Here is a 15,163-nt window from a genome sequence, read left to right as displayed (position 1 = left end):
GCCCCAAGGAACAAGGCTGAAAAGTGGGATCGCTGAAAACTGTCGCTCTGGGTTTGACTTGGCTGCTCGTGTCTTGTGCATCTGACCGTGATTGGTTCAGTTTGCCCGTCAGAAGTGAGAGGATAAAGGAAGGGGATGAGGTTTGCACATGAAATGATCACGTTATTAAAATTGCTTACCTGCTGTATATCCCGGGAAGCTTTGAAGCTGCAAAATAAAAAAGGCTTGCTAATAGCGGTAAGCGCTCTCACTCCCATGAACATAATACATATAGATGTGAAACTACGGCTATTTTCTTAGTGAAATTACTAGTTCAGTTAGTGAAATAAAATGGTGTTAACACTTCTCCAGGGACTTTGAGGGGTTTAAGTCCTGGAAATACAGAATTGTAGAATGCTTTTGTGCTTAGTGGCTGAGAGGTGAATCAAGGCTGCTGTGATTAAATGACTTTGAATTGATTCCAGTTTTTCTGTTTTGTAACAAATCCACTGATGAATGCAAACCGGACAAGAGTTTCAATTCACAGGCCTTCAGAGCAACTGTTTGGCATTGTCTCTTGAGTTAGAGTCTGAAATACCCCACCAAATCTTTCAGATGTTACACATACATGGGTTTCAAATAAGTGTAAAAAGATGCAAGGAAGGCAAACGGGCAATAATGACTTATAATGCTGTTGTCTTTCTGCCTCCAGAGACCTTGATTCAAATCTTGGCCCAAGCCTGAAGGGAAATGAGTTTGGGGTTTAGACTAATTTAGACGTGTGGCTTATCTGGCGGTCGGAAACCTTCCCAGCGTAACAGCTCAATTAGGGAATGTGCTTTAATAGGGCTTAATGGGGAAACGGGTCTGTCTGGATGAAGCTTGGACCAGTTTTGCATCACTTGTCTTTATAAGCACCAAGTTCGGCAGAAATTAAAAAACCCAACATTCGAAAGTGAGTGTAACTTTGTGATGAAGGGTTACTCTTCCCTTAATAGACAAGGAGCAGAGAGGTGAGGGATGCAGACTGGTTATCCCTGTGGGGTTTTGCTGCAGCAGCTGTGGGCGATTACCCGTGCTCACTTCAGTTTGCAGTGACCCATGGGGTTGTGGGGCCGGGCAGGCTCTCCCGTGTCAGCACGCTGCATGGCGCTGGTTCCAGCGGGAGGGCAGCGGGGGTCAGATCACGGCCCTTTCGGCCCCTGTAACCGAATCCGGCAGCGACCCGGACGGGAGCCCTGAGCACACACGTGTGCGTGGCGGGGTGCTGGGGTGACCAGCTGGCTCCTGGTGCCAGCAGCCTGCAGCTCAGGACACCTGCTTTGCTGCTGGACATCAGTCTGTCACACAGGCTGTTGTGCTGTCCTGTGGCTGTGCAGGGGGTGACCAGGTTGCACCGAGGCCCTGTGGTCCCAGCCAGTGTAGCCGAATTGTCCTGCCCATCCCCAGACTTGGTGCCTTTGAAATGCCGGCGCTCCAGACGCCTGGTACCTGCCTCGCTGCGGGTGCTTGTTCTGCCTGCGGCCTCGGGAGGAGCTTTGATAGCGTTTGCTGACGGTGGTGAAATTGCAGTCTCAATTACTTTCAGCTGTACTTCTCTGAGAGCTGCGCTTCCGCAGTGCATGCTAAATTGTTTGGAAGGACTACATATGCCTCGGGATCAAAATGCACCGGGAAACGTCAGCAGCACGTCTAAATAAACGGCTCTGTCTCTCTTACAAGAGTGTTTAGCAGCTCTGTTGGCAGATGTTTCTATAAAATGTTAAATACTGTGCTTTCCAAACCTCCAAAATGTTTGTGATGCAGTAAATAGAAGAGGACAGGAACGCAGCTGCGGAAGGTGTGTCAAAGGACAGGACAGCCCGAAAGAATTCCTGGTTCTTCAGAAACAAAAAGTTAAATTGGGTCCTGGGAATTATTACTTCATTGATAACGTGGGGATTTAAAAATGATTTATTATTGATGTGCACTGGTTTAGCTGTGTAAGAGTGCAGAAGGCAGTAGGGGTTGGTTTAATGCAAGTTAAGGGGCTTTGGTAGTTGCACGAGTTTAATATATCAAGAGTTCCTACGTACAATTTTGTATCAGTAGCCTGGCATATTTATCTTCTGTGTTTCAGAAGTGCAAATCCTGAATAGAAGTTAGTGGCATTTTCTTTCCTCATGGATCCTTTGCATCCTCTTACAATGCTAATTCATTTTTTCTAATGATTTTTATTTCGGTGTGCTAAGGGAAGAAGGGGTTTCCTCTTTCTTTTACAGTTCCCCTTTGTTTTCTGTCTCACCGGTCAGCAGAGACAATTAGCGCCTGGGTTTTAATCAACCTGGCTGCTTCCACAGTCTTTTTTTCTTTCAGACGCTTTAAGTGCCAGCCCCGTGGTGCTGTGAGGTCCCGTTGGACCCGGTGTTAGATCCGGTGTTAGATCCGGTGTTAGATCCGGTGTGAGCGCAGCAGGCCAGCCTGGGCTGAGCCGTCCGTGTCTCCTGGTTTTGGGACGCTGTCCTTCAGAAGACAAGGCGGGCAGGTGGGCCTGCGCTTTCTTGAACTGCAATAACCGTTTTGTGGGATTCCTCAGAGATTCCTGCTTTTTTGAGTTGGCATAAACTGAGTTAATGATTGTTCTCTCTTCTCCACCACTGTGACTCTCCTTATCTCAGTGGAGATAACAGCTGCATGAAGCCGTGTGGGTGAATGCAGAACTGAATGTTAGATGTGATGGGAGATATCCCACTTGCTCTCTCAGACAGATTGCTGTTCCTGCTGCTCCCTGACTATTCTCATTTCCTTACTCCCAAATCCTCACTGAAGCGCTGGAAACCGACTCTGGAGGAGCCTGTGCGTTGCTCGCCGGCAGCAGGAGGGAGGAAGGGGTGGGCTGTGCCGGGCTGGGAGGCCAAGCTTTGAGAAGTCTAAGCTGTAGAAAAACATGTTGGTTTTGACTGCCGCGCGATGCCAGAGTGAATGTAAAAACAGAGGTGGAAACATCAGGCTTTTGAGTTTCGGGATTAGCTTTGGGGCAGGGGAGGAAATGTGATACCCTCTGCTTCAGATCTACACCAGGAAAAGTGTTTTGCCTATTTTTGTGCCATTGGCAATGTTTCCCCAAATAAAACAAATGTTTACCTGGATCTCGTCTGCAGAAGAAATTCTCAGCCCTCATATTGCCCTGGAGTCACCTAACTCATATTTCCAGCGTGCTTGGCTGGCTTTGCAGAGATTCGAAGTCCGTGTTGTGCACTGATATGTCATTCTGTCTGTCAGCCAGAAGTCTCCTCTGTCCTCCTTGGGCCCATGTGCCTGTGCTGGCCACATGGTGCTGGATTTGGGTGCCATCCAAAGTAGCACGTTAGAAAGGCCAGGTTATGTGTCGTGTTTCAGAAGCCAGGAAGAGCTGCCAGTTCTGCTCTTTTACTAGCACACAGCTTGCCTTAATGTATTGATTGTGTTGTCATTGCTATTCTCAGGCTGATTTTATCTAAGACGTTCAAAAGAATAGAAGGCTGAAGCCGTACCAATCTAGCCTGTTGCCTTGTCTGCGGCTGATATCTACATATGCATTTATTGTGTGTCCTGGAAAAATCTGTCTGTACCACCAACATGAAATCTTGGCTGGTGTCAGAAGATGTGGGTGTCATGTGGCTGGAGCACCATCTGATGTCGGAGCTGGGCCTGGCGTTTGGATCGGGACAAGTTGCTTTGTGTTTGTTCATTTTGCATTCTGTAAAATAGAGGTGAAAACGCTGAGTCCTTTTGTGTTGTGCTTGAAGAATTGCTAATGCAAAAGGCCTAATGAAGCCAAATGGTGATGTTATTTATAAATTATAAAAGAACTTCTCTGCACATTCTTAGTCTGCTTTTTTTCTATTATGTTTTTGTCCTAGAGGAAGGCTTTCTCTAACGGGATTTGAAAGCCACAAACCTCATCTGTATCAGTAAGAGCCATGTCTGGATGGGAAGTGTACTTGGTGTGGAGGGAGAGATGGGGGATGAACCGCCATTAAGTGCATGTTAATCAACATGGCCCTGCAGCCCAGGGCTGCAGGAGAGACGCAGTGGCCCATTGGGTGCCATGTTTGGGAACAGCCGTGTTCGGGAGCAGGGCCGGGGCAGTTGGGGCAGTCGCTGCCAGTGCACGCTGCCGGTGCACACTGCCGGTGCACGCAGCCGCTGCACGCAGCCGCTGCCGGTGCACGCAGCCGCTGCCGGTGCACGCAGCCGCTGCCGGTGCACGCTGTCGGTGCCGGTGCATGCTGCCGGTGCACGCAGCCGCTGCCGGTGCATGCTGCCGGTGCACGCAGTCGCTGCCGGTGCACGCTGCCGGTGCACGCAGTCGCTGCCGGTGCACGCAGTCGCTGCCGGTGCTGGTGGATGCTGTTGCGCAGCAGCGGGCTCTGGCTCTGAGGGGGAGGTGGCAGGAGGATGGTGCCCTGCAGCCCCAACACCTCCTGCGGTGCGGGCCGGGGCTGCGCCATGGGGTCACGCGGGGTGCGCTGTGACCTGGGGACAGACGGGCATCTCCTGGCTGCCAGCGCTGACAGGGATCAGAGCTTCCTTAACAAACGGTGCTTGAGAAACACTTTTTTAGCTGTTTTTCATCTGGAAAGCCCTTTGTATCGTAACACTATAGAGAGAGATGTGTTACAGCTCTTACTTGACTTTTGAGAGTGCTTTTTAAAACAACTTTTAAACTATGTGTCTCACATACGGTTGCACTGAGAATTGGTGTTAGAGCCTGGGGGAGGATTCAGGATGTGCTTGTTCTTCATTGCTCGTGCTGGTGTAGCAGTGAGAGTTGTTGGTAGCGTGTGTGTGTAATAGAATTGCCAGGTCAGCTTTTCTGTTTCTGGTTATGTACATAAGGAAGCAGAGAGCTGATGGAGATGTCAGCCGTGATGTGGCTTATTAAGAAGTACAAGACAAAAGTGAACACAAGAAACCCTGTTTCCATGCAGGCTGTTCTCCAGAGTCTCTGGGTGCATCTGTTATGTCTTAACCCTTCTCACATGGATGGGATTTTTTGGTTCTTGCCGAAGGGTTGTGCTCATTTGAGCAAATACATACTGTGCACTGTATCTGTATTGTTCTGAGATGTTTACAAGGTGCTGTGAACAGTGAGAAGCAAAACTAAGCCCTCAGAGATGTGAATCTTGAGATGTACAAGACCTCTTAACTAATTTGAGTGGCTTAGCAGTGATGAAAATTGCTACTCTGTATTATGTTTGAATTCCTTATTGCATTTCAAATTGAGGGGTAGCAGCAAGTGGAAAACTTACATGAACTTACTTTTTCTAGTCTGACTGGTAAAGCCTGGTTCCAGACAGGTTCCTACAAAGCAGCCAGCCTTCAGTTCCAGGTCTGTGAAATGCAGGTAGAAGTGTCTGGATCTGAAAATAAGGCGTTGGGAGAGACTCGTGGTTCTGCATGGGCTGAGGAAGTGGTCGCAAAGAGGCCCAGCTTAGGCTGCTTGGGTGGGGAACACCCGAATCCTCTGAACGTGAGAGCGTGGCAGCGCTGCTGGAAACTTGCACCGCCTGCCGGGCTGCGGTGAGCCGGCGAGGAGCGGCAGCCGGCGAGGAGCGGCCGGCGGCTCCTGCCCGCGGTGGGTCGGTGTCCCGGCCGCTCTGCCTGCCCGGGCTGCCTCGGACGCGCTTGGATAAGCGGATCGGACCGTTGTGATTCTGCACGTTCTCCTCTCCAGCTTGCTGGGTTTGTTTGCTCTTGAGCTTGAATTGTCTGCTGGCCTGGTGGAGTGTTCGCTTCGGTGCTTCTTCCTTAGGGGCAAGTGACACTAACCAGACACTAGTTCAGATCCTCCATTCTCTCAGGAGTATTAATGAACACGCTGACTTATCTGTTCCTTCTTGAATCACGTTGTAAACTGATGTACCCCAGAACTGGTGGTGTCGTTTGTCAGTCTCATAGAAGTCTGTCTTCCCATTATCTCTGCTCCTGCCCTCCATTTCTTGCTTTCAATTTCACTCTCCCAGAGGAAACTAGGATGGAAATGAGAATGAAATATGGGTTTCCTTTTTGAAAAGAAAACACACCAAATCTTAAGGGCTTCCTATTGGTACGCAGTGGGATTGGGCTACTATTTCTTATCCTTTGAAAATCCCAGCTGGAATTATTTAATGTCAAAGCATGGACTTTCCTAGTGTGAGATGCATTGCTGGTGGAGGCCGCGCTGGGGGTCAGAGGCATCGCCGCGCCAGGGAGCGCTGCTGGCACCGCAGGGGACCTCGCGTGCACAAAGGGACGTTGCTGGTTTGTCCCGCTTCAAAGCTGAGTCTTGGGGATGAGTGTCTTTGGTTCCCATTGAAGTGACATGCTGTGCGACTGACAGCTGGACTGGGGCGGAATGAACCAGCGGGTGGTGCTTGCACTGCCGAGGAGGAGAGAGGGAAAAAGGAGAGGGGAGAGCAAAACAATTTGCTCCTTTTTCTGATTTGGTAGTGGGTAGCTTGCTAGTGCACTTCCAGAGCTTCCCCTCGACCACTTCGCAGCTGGGTGATTTTGCTCATTTGGATGCATGATAAAAGGGTCAGATCAGATGATCACAGTGATTTCTTCTGGACCAAAATGAAAATGAAATAAAATACCTATGGTATAGAAGCCTGATGTCTCGCAAAGCTTTAGCTTAGATTACAACACCCTCCTTTGGAAAAACCTCTGAGTTTTGGAGGGTGTCTTCTCAGTTTCAGTGTAGTTGTATAAAGAAAAATCCAGGAGCATATTCAGGCAGTGCACTGGGTAACCAATAAACACCCTTTTTTATTTCCTCCTTTGATCGGATATGGTTATTTTAAGCAGGCATCGGTGTCTGTGTTAGGGATCTCTAAGGCACTTCAGCCAACCGTGGGGTGGTGGGCAGGTGCAGCCCTGTTTCCGGACTCGTCCATCCGCGGTGGTTTAGGTGATGGGGGAGAGAGAGGAGCAGCTCTGCCACATTAGAACAGTAACCTTTCTGGCCTCTCTTTCTAAACTGTTGATCTCTTTATAAAAGAGGATTTGCGCTGCTGTTCTAATAGGAGTTGTAAAATAATATATGTGTAATTAGAATTTAATAATGATTTGTGTGACTGGATCTACAGCATAAGCTGGTTCAAGTGATTGTGTAACCTTTGCATCGTGTTCATTATCTAATGTTGAAATAACAGCTGGAAGTTGAGAGACTGACATGCAGTTTTAAAATTACAGGGCTTGAAATTGCTGCTGTCTGTAAACATATGAAAATCTATTAATGACCTTTGAGCTCTCTGTAACAGAAAATGTTTTGTACCATAGAATACATCAAAATTGCCTGCTGCTGTAGTGGATGTTTCGCCTCTCTCAGTGATTGCCTAGGGAATAAATGAAAGTTTCTTTCCTGACACAGATATCAGAATATTTGGAGCTGTTCTAGGAAGCCCTGGGGATGCATGGAAACATTTGGTTGCTTGTTGTTTGTTCTCACACACCAGTTGTAGCGGGGAGCGCGTGGTGTGCGCAGCCCTGGCCAGGGGACCGCGCTGCGGTGGGCGGCAGCCGAGTCCTGCTCGGACAAGGTGAGCGGACAGCAGCTCTGCTCCTGTTTGGACAAGGTGTTCAGACAGCAGCTCTGCTCCTGTTTGGACAAGGTGAGCGGACAGCAGCTCTGCTCCTGTTTGGACAAGGTGAGCGGACAGCAGCTCTGCTCCTGTTTGGACAAGGTGTTCAGACAGCAGCTCTGCTCCTGTTTGGACAAGGTGTTCAGACAGCAGCTCTGCTCCTGTTTGGACAAGGTGTTCAGACAGCAGCTCTGCTCCTGCTCGGACAAGGTGAGCGGACAGCAGCTCTGCTCCTGTTTGGACAAGGTGTTCAGACAGCAGCTCTGCTCCTGCTCGGACAAGGTGAGCGGACAGCAGCTCTGCTCCTGTCTGGACAAGGTGTTCAGACAGCAGCTCTGCTCCTGCTCGGACAAGGTGTTCCCAGCAGCGTGTTTGAGGAGTGGGGGCCGAGGGGGACACCGATGTGCTGGCCTGGGCTTTTCATTGGCGCATGTGACATTTAGATATTTAGAAAGTAATTTCTGTCTTGCTAGAAGTCACCTCGCTCAGAGTTTCCCCCCTAGGTTGAAATAATATGTTACGGGCAGCTGCTCCTGCTCTGTTATAGGATCCCCACTTGCATTTGCTGCCCGTTCACCACGTTGAGTTCGAATCAATCACCTTGGTGGTCCTACCTGGTACCCTCCGGTTACCTCTTACCCCATTCCTTTTTTCTCTCCTTATTATTCACCTCGTTTCATTTGCCTGTTGGCTACTCGTCTTTTCTTGTGCTGGCTCCCGTTGTTGCAGTTTCTGTCTCCACAGACCCGTCTTCAAATCTGTGCCTTAAAGTTAATTTCTTTCATGTGTGTTTCTCACCTCCAGTATTATCTTTCCATTTGAATTAGTCTCCTCTGTCACATTCGTGCAGCTAAATGGACAGTAGATTAACATGCGTTGTCTACTTAGGAAGCACAAGAATATTAAGTCTGCATTTGTTTCTATTAATATGTTGCTGTTCTGTAAACTGGGTATCAGGTCAATAAGAATATTTTAAAAATAACCTAATTAAAAGTAAATCTGTTTCGGTTTCTCTCGGAGTCAGGATCTCTCCCTGAACTATTAAACAAACACATTTGACAACACTACTCCTAATTGCATGATAAAGTTGATATACGGATAGATGGTGCCTAGATCCTCGGGGCTTTTCCATTGCAGTTTTGCTGGGAGAAGCTGGAGGCAGAACCAGGGACGAGCAGGGATGTTTGGTGTTCCCCAACGTAAGGAGTAAGTGCTGCAGTGAAGAGCTGTAGGGAGAGAAGCTGGGGGCTGTTTCTGCCTGGGCAATCAGCCGGTACAATGTTGGGAGTGGGCAGGGCGGGCTGAACACAGGGTGGGGTGGGCTGCTGCATTTCCACTGCTGCTCGCGGGCTGAGGGCAGTTAGTTTATTAGCTGTAGGTGTGGGTTTTTTTGTCCTCTGCACCCTGGCAGCACGCTCGAGGTTTTTCATCTAGCTGTGTGGGGTTTTTGCACTTTTTTCAGGTTCTTTAAGTGCCCCCTCTGTATGAAAAGTGTTTCCAGGGCCAGCCTCCCCCTGCGTGCTTGCTGAGATCTCCGAGAGGATCAGGGCAGACCCGCAGCGGTGGCTCCAGCGCCGGGGGTTGATGTGCGCCCGTGCCGGCTCCTCCTGGCCTCAGCGGCGCTGTCCTCGCCCACAGACAGCGTGGAGTCTGCTGTGCACAAGGCTCTTGCGGTGGCATTTTAGGGGTGAGAGCAGTCTCATCTGAGCTGAGGGCCGTGCACAGCTTTATTTATAAACCAAGCGGTGTGCATCTTGAGTGTCTTGGGAGATTGCAGCTGTGCCTTGGTGACAGAAGAAAAATGGCTTTTCAGGAAGGAGTGTTCCAAGTGATTAAGGGTGTTGCCACCTCTGCTGCAAGCAGAGATGCAATTGCACAGCTATCTTGGGCCAAACAGCAATGAAAAAAATTAAAGCTTTTTGTTACAAACTCTCAGAATCTGGTGCAGAGTCCGGGTTGCCTGCTTGGGTTGCCAGCCTGTGCTGAGGTCTTGGCCAGTGCGTCTTCACCGCTGCTGGTGTGCGAGACATTTCAGGTAGAGCTGGGAGGGGTGGGACAGTTACATCTTCAACTGAAGTGTTCTTTGATACCTGTACATCCGAATGCACGAATGGAGAGATAGAATCTGTGTTTCGTGGAGTAACTGCTGGGAAAGAGGCTCTAAAGAAAAGCCTAATTCTTCCTTATCTTGTAACCACGCAGCCAGTTAGAACCATCTGCTCTCCGTCTGTGGCGCAGACAGCCGAGGGGCTGCAGATGGAGAGGCTGTAGCCTGCCCTGGAAGGTGTGAGAGACATTCCGAAGTGAGGACAGGTAGGAGACAACCCTGGAGCACTGAGTAGCAACGAACAAAATAGTTTTGTGTGTTCTGGAACAAGATTTGGCAATCTCCTTCCTGGAACGCAGAAGAGAGAAAGGCCTTGGATCCACCAGCCTTCCCTGCAGAAGGGGACTTAGCGGCGCTGGCCACGGAGGGGTGGCCAGGTCTGCTGGCTCCTGGCTTGGGCAGAACCCCCAAGGCTGGATGGATATGAAGACCTTCTGACCCCAGGGCCTGAATGCAGACGCTGACGCTGTGCGAGCCCCCGGGCTTTCCGTGATGTGCAAATAATTGCTGGTCTGGGCTTGTCTGGGGGGAAGGCTCCAGTGGAGCAGTTTGTCAGAAAGCCAGTCTCACCTGCCGGCTAGGGTTTCTGGATTGAAGTCAAGGTACATCAATAAACATTGTTCACTGCAGTGATGTACTGTATGTTCTGTATGTGCTTAAATTTTCCAGCAGTTGCCTGTGCATAAGCACAGATGCAGGTCCAAAAATAGCAAGCTCTTGTGCTAAGTGAGGTCCCCAACTTGGAGGTCATAAACTTCAGTAAAAGAGCAATCGCTGGAAGGCTCTTTTAGTAGAGTAAGTAGAAAGGAAACAAAGGAGGCAAGACCAGAAACCCCATGGTCTCCCTCCTGCTCTCCGCCTGAGGCTGCGAAGAGGTCTGTGTTTAGCAGCACAGAGCAGCCCCGCTCTCTGGGTTCAGCGTCCTGCCTGCCCGGAAAACAACCCTGGGAGCCGCGTCCTCTGCTCAGGCGGGGAGGAGCGGGACTGTGGGACAGGCGTTCTTGTCACGGGGCCGAGAAGCGCGGCGTCTTCCCCGTGGCTGCCCCAGATGTGCTGGGAGCTGGGGACACCTCCCTCCTCCCTCCTCCTCCTCCTCGCTGGTGGCAGAGGCCAGCACAGCCTCGGCTCCCAGGCCTTGGGTCTTAATTCACAGCTGTTTGGAAAGTGCTTCAGATTCTTGGACGCGAGTGGCACTACAAGTGAATGCATTATTTCCTTGGCTTTGGTCCAGCTATGACTGTATTCCCTGAATTAATTTTGTAGCAGCTCAGTGGTGAGACAAACCTTAAATCTCCTCACAAAATGGGGATTAAAGCTAAATTTCGAAGTGGGGAACTCTGTCGGATTCAGTAGGGGGGAAACACAGATTTCCAGGCTAGTTGTGTGGGGAAGTGAATCTTCTAAACCGTGCAGTGGATGTGCGGTGGGTGCTGAGGGAAGACTTCCCTGAGGTATTAGCAGGGCCCAGTCCCCACGTAAAGCCAGCTGCGATTAAAACCCAACCGGCCATTTGCTGTGTAATGTTAGACACCGAGCCAGGAGTGTTGGTACCCTCGGGTGGCGGCGTTCCCGGCCACAGGCTCCTCTCTCCCTTCTCAAGGCCCGTGTCATCTCGTGCAGTGTCTTCCATGGGGCTCCTGTCACGTTGCAGCTGCATCTGGCGTTGTGAAGTGCACGGTTTTGGTGACTTCTGTTTGTGGTGTTTTGTTTGTAGTATCAGTTAACAGGCGTCACTTCCATTGCTCTGGTTTCTGATTAGTTACTAAAGCTCAACGTTTTGATTTCTGCCTCAGCAGCTTCTCAGTGAGTGGGACAGTGGGACCTTCTTTCAGTGGTATCTCGAGCTGCTGCTTTGGAGTGTTATCTTAAAACTAAAAACCAAAGTGAGCAACTAAACATTAAGTTCTATTCCTCATTTTATCATTTATGGAGAATAATGCCAACATGATCTTCCTAGCTCTTTCAGTTGTTGTGGACTTGGCCAGCTGCGCTGTGTTGTGGTGTGTTCTGCGCCTCTGGGGATTGTTTTAGTTGTGGGCTGGGGGCTGTATCTTTGGGGGTTTTGGAACTTGCGCGCTCCGTGTGTTTGCAGAGGAGGCCGCCGGTCACACAGCGCCCGTGCAGGTGTCCGGAGAGCGGGGGCTGCCCAACCGTCTCTGAGCCTGCGCTGGAGTAGGAAACAGCTCAATGTGGTTGATCATTCCTAGTCGAATTCCAGTGTCTCTGGGACCGTGACGTGTCATCGGTCATCGTCTTGCTGCACAGGGAAGGGTAACTTGAAGCAGTGAGTGATTTGGAGTGGAATCAGCATGTTGCACACTGAGGCAGTCAGTCCACTAATTAAACAAGAGGGAGAGGAAGTAACGTAGAGCAATCACCAGGGCATTTCATCCTGATCTCTTATTTTCTTTTCTGTTGGGCTTCAGTTCTGGGGAGACTAGAGAGCTAATGATGTCCTTGAGCTCTTTTGCTGGCGGTGAGCGTGCCGGCGAGCGGGCCGTGTGGCGAGCTGTGTTTCAGGGGTGCCAGCACGCCCAGGGCAGCTGCTGAGTCAGCAGCGGGGTGTTAGAGAAGGGGGTGAGGCATTCCGGAAGATTTCTGTGGCTGCGGTTGACAAAGCTGGCAGGGTAAGCGGTGCTTTCAAGGTACCTCCTAATCTATGTACCTCACATAAAAAATTGGGATAGAGATTCTACAAAACATTCCAAAAAGACTTTAGTTTTTACCCATGACCAGTTAGTAAAAGTCACCAGGGAAAAATTATCTAGCTGTGGTGAACTAATGTCACAGTGATTCGGCATATTATTTCTCCAACTTTTTTCTGTGTGGTGTGTGTACGGGGAAGGATTGATACCTTGTCACCAGGAGTTCGGCTTTCAGTCCTCAAAGACGCCAGGGCCAGCAGTAATAACTCCCTCTCTGATCTCTCTTTCTACGTTAATTGTCATGACATGACTCTGCTTAGATTCTGTGTTGTAGTCCTGACTCGGCAGACACTTAGCACTTAGTGCTCAGCCTCTGTTCGGTGCTTAGATCCCATTGATCTCTGCTTATTGAATGCACAGTGGGCTTTAGAGGCTCCATTCTCCCTGTGAATGCTGCTGTGAACCAGACTGTCGGCCCGAGGTGGGGCTGATATGTTGATTTTTGAGATCAGAAGCAGAAGAAAAGCCACCTCTGTTTCAGTTAGCCGTTAAAGGCTTTCCTTCAGGATGCTGATTTGTTCATGCGCTGTTGACGTATGGGTCCTGAATTAATCCGAAGCAAACTCATTTTCATAACCAGTTTCCAGCATCTCTGAAATGAATCAAACACATAGCCTGGAGAGTATTCATCCTAATCTAATCTAAAATTACTGTTCGCATTGTGCGTGCCTAATTATTCATCTTAAGTCATCTCTGAAAAGAACATGCTGTCCTGTTTGTGTTTTTATTCAATATTTATACTGCTTTATGCTTAAAAGTAGTCTCAAAGAACTTAAAGAACTTAACGTTTTTCGTTTTTCCTCCGTTACAGAAGGACATGTCGCTAAAGCCTCAGGAGCGGAAGGAGAAGTGGGAGAGGCATCCAGGAAAGAAACCTCGAGAGTCCGAGAACTGTGTGTCTGCCGAGCCCGGTGAAAATGGCCACCCCAATGACGCGGGCAGCTCCGAGAGGGAGGCGGAGAGAGGCAAGGAGCGGATGAAGAAGAAGCTCCCCTTGAAGCCATCCAAACAGGTAGGAAATTATTCCTCATATGAAGCGACGGTATTGTGGCATTTGGCCACCAAAGTGATGTCCTGCGGGTAGGTTGGGGTTGTTCATGTAACTGGCTTCTCTGGCAACTTGTGCCGGTCAGAAACACCGTCCCTTACGGGACTTGGGACCAAGTGCAGCAGTCCGGTGTTGTGGGCAGGTTTCATAAGCTACAAGGGCAGACCGGGTTTGCTGGGCGATGTAGGCGGGAAGGAGCAGACCGCCTGCAGCTGCGAGCGTGGTCGTTCACACGCAGGCTTGCGGCGGGCGCGGTCCCGCCGGGCAGCGGGACAGCCGGCGCGTGACCCAGTGCTCGGTCAGCGCTTTCACACCTGGATCCATAGCAAACACTTGCCCAGGTGACCCTTGTCCGTTAACGTGGTGCCAAATGGCAGCCAGTGGGAAGGCCAGCACACTTGACCCTCCAGCATTTGTTCATGCTAAGAAATACACTACAATGAAAAACTATTTCTTTTATGCTTTGTGATGCAGAGAAAAGAGCTGTTTAACCCAAGGACACCTTCTGTTCTGTGAGACCAGCTCTGTGTGTGTGCCAGACAACAAGAGACTGAATTGGCTGGGTATTGGCAGTCTTTTTTCAGACTTCCAATGTTTTTAGGATTTGAAAGGATCACCGAGGTTATCTAATGTAACCCCCCTGCGTAACTTCTCCACTACATATGAACTTTTGTGATTGTGTTGTAGCGTACTTGTTCAGAAAGGCTCATCCCGTTTTACATTGGAGATGTTAATGGTCTGCTCAGGGCCCCGCTCTCTGGTGGTTTGTCATGAACAAATTAGCAGACTTTTGTCTTCTTCCTTTTGATTAAAAACATAGTTGGAATAATTCGGTATAAATGAGTTGTGTAAAGATACGAGTACTTTTCTGCTTATAAACGTTTAGGTAGCAAAACATGTAACCCTGCACTCCTGGCAAAATATTTGCCAGATTTGTTTCTTTTAACTCCCCAAAGTGATACGGAATGTTTGGTTTTAGACTCATCATGTGTAGTTAAAATGTATCAAGTTTCTTGTTTGTTTTGCTGGTAGTTGAGTGATAGGGTTTCGGTTCCCCCCTCTGGTCACAGGTGCAATGAATTTGTGTACAAATAATCACTCTCCAATCCAGCAATCCTTGTGAAGCACGTACTGAGCTGGTTGGCTTTCCGCTCTGCTCCCCGAGTGCCCTACAGACGCCAGCTGGAGCCTGGCCTCGGTGAACGCTGCGGGTTAGAGCTGTGCCTCGGGGGCAGGGTTGGGCTGCCGGGAGCTGGCTGCGCTCGGGGTTCCACCGCGCTGGATCCGCTCCGCTCCGTGCGCTCGGGGTTCCACCGCGCTGGATCCGCTCCGCTCCGTGCGCTCGGGGTTCCACCGCGCTGGATCCGCTCCGCTCCGTGCGCTCGGGGTTCCACCGCGCTGGATCCGCTCCGCTCCGTGTGCTCGGGGTTCCACCGCGCTGGATCCGCTCCGCTCCGTGTGCTCGGGGTTCCACCGCGCTGGATCCGCTCCGCTCCGTGCGCTCGGGGTTCCTCACCCGCTGCACAGGAGGGAAGGGTGGCTGACAGTGACATCTTCAATGTGACATTTCAAACTGACCATCAAGTAGTTGGGGCCGCTGGGGATTTCATGGCACTTCCTTAGGAACTTTTGGGGTAAGAGGTGGTGTTTTGCTGGCCCAGCTGCAGTTTCTGTAATTGTGTGCTGCTGCCTTCGTTTCCCAAGCGTTTCGATTACTTGTGTTTCAGCTCTGAGAAAT

The 15,163-nt window shown here is 50.1% G+C and overlaps 1 protein-coding gene across 33 annotated transcripts in view; it reads left to right on the top strand.

Moving 5' to 3' along the window:
- The window catches only part of FBRSL1 (fibrosin like 1), a 463,266-nt gene that overhangs the window by 100,087 nt on the left and 348,016 nt on the right, over positions 1–15,163 (top strand). For all 33 annotated transcript variants that reach the window (XM_065033313.1, XM_065033306.1, XM_065033311.1 and 30 more), the window contains exon 2: positions 13,189–13,389. In XM_065033313.1, coding sequence (XP_064889385.1) covers positions 13,189–13,389 — 201 coding nt within the window. The remainder of the gene's footprint in view (positions 1–13,188; positions 13,390–15,163) is intronic.

This window comes from Columba livia, chromosome 17, assembly GCF_036013475.1.
Source record: "Columba livia isolate bColLiv1 breed racing homer chromosome 17, bColLiv1.pat.W.v2, whole genome shotgun sequence".
In the NCBI taxonomy this organism is placed as follows: Eukaryota; Metazoa; Chordata; class Aves; order Columbiformes; family Columbidae; genus Columba; species Columba livia.
This window is presented reverse-complemented; position numbering and strand designations above follow the sequence as displayed.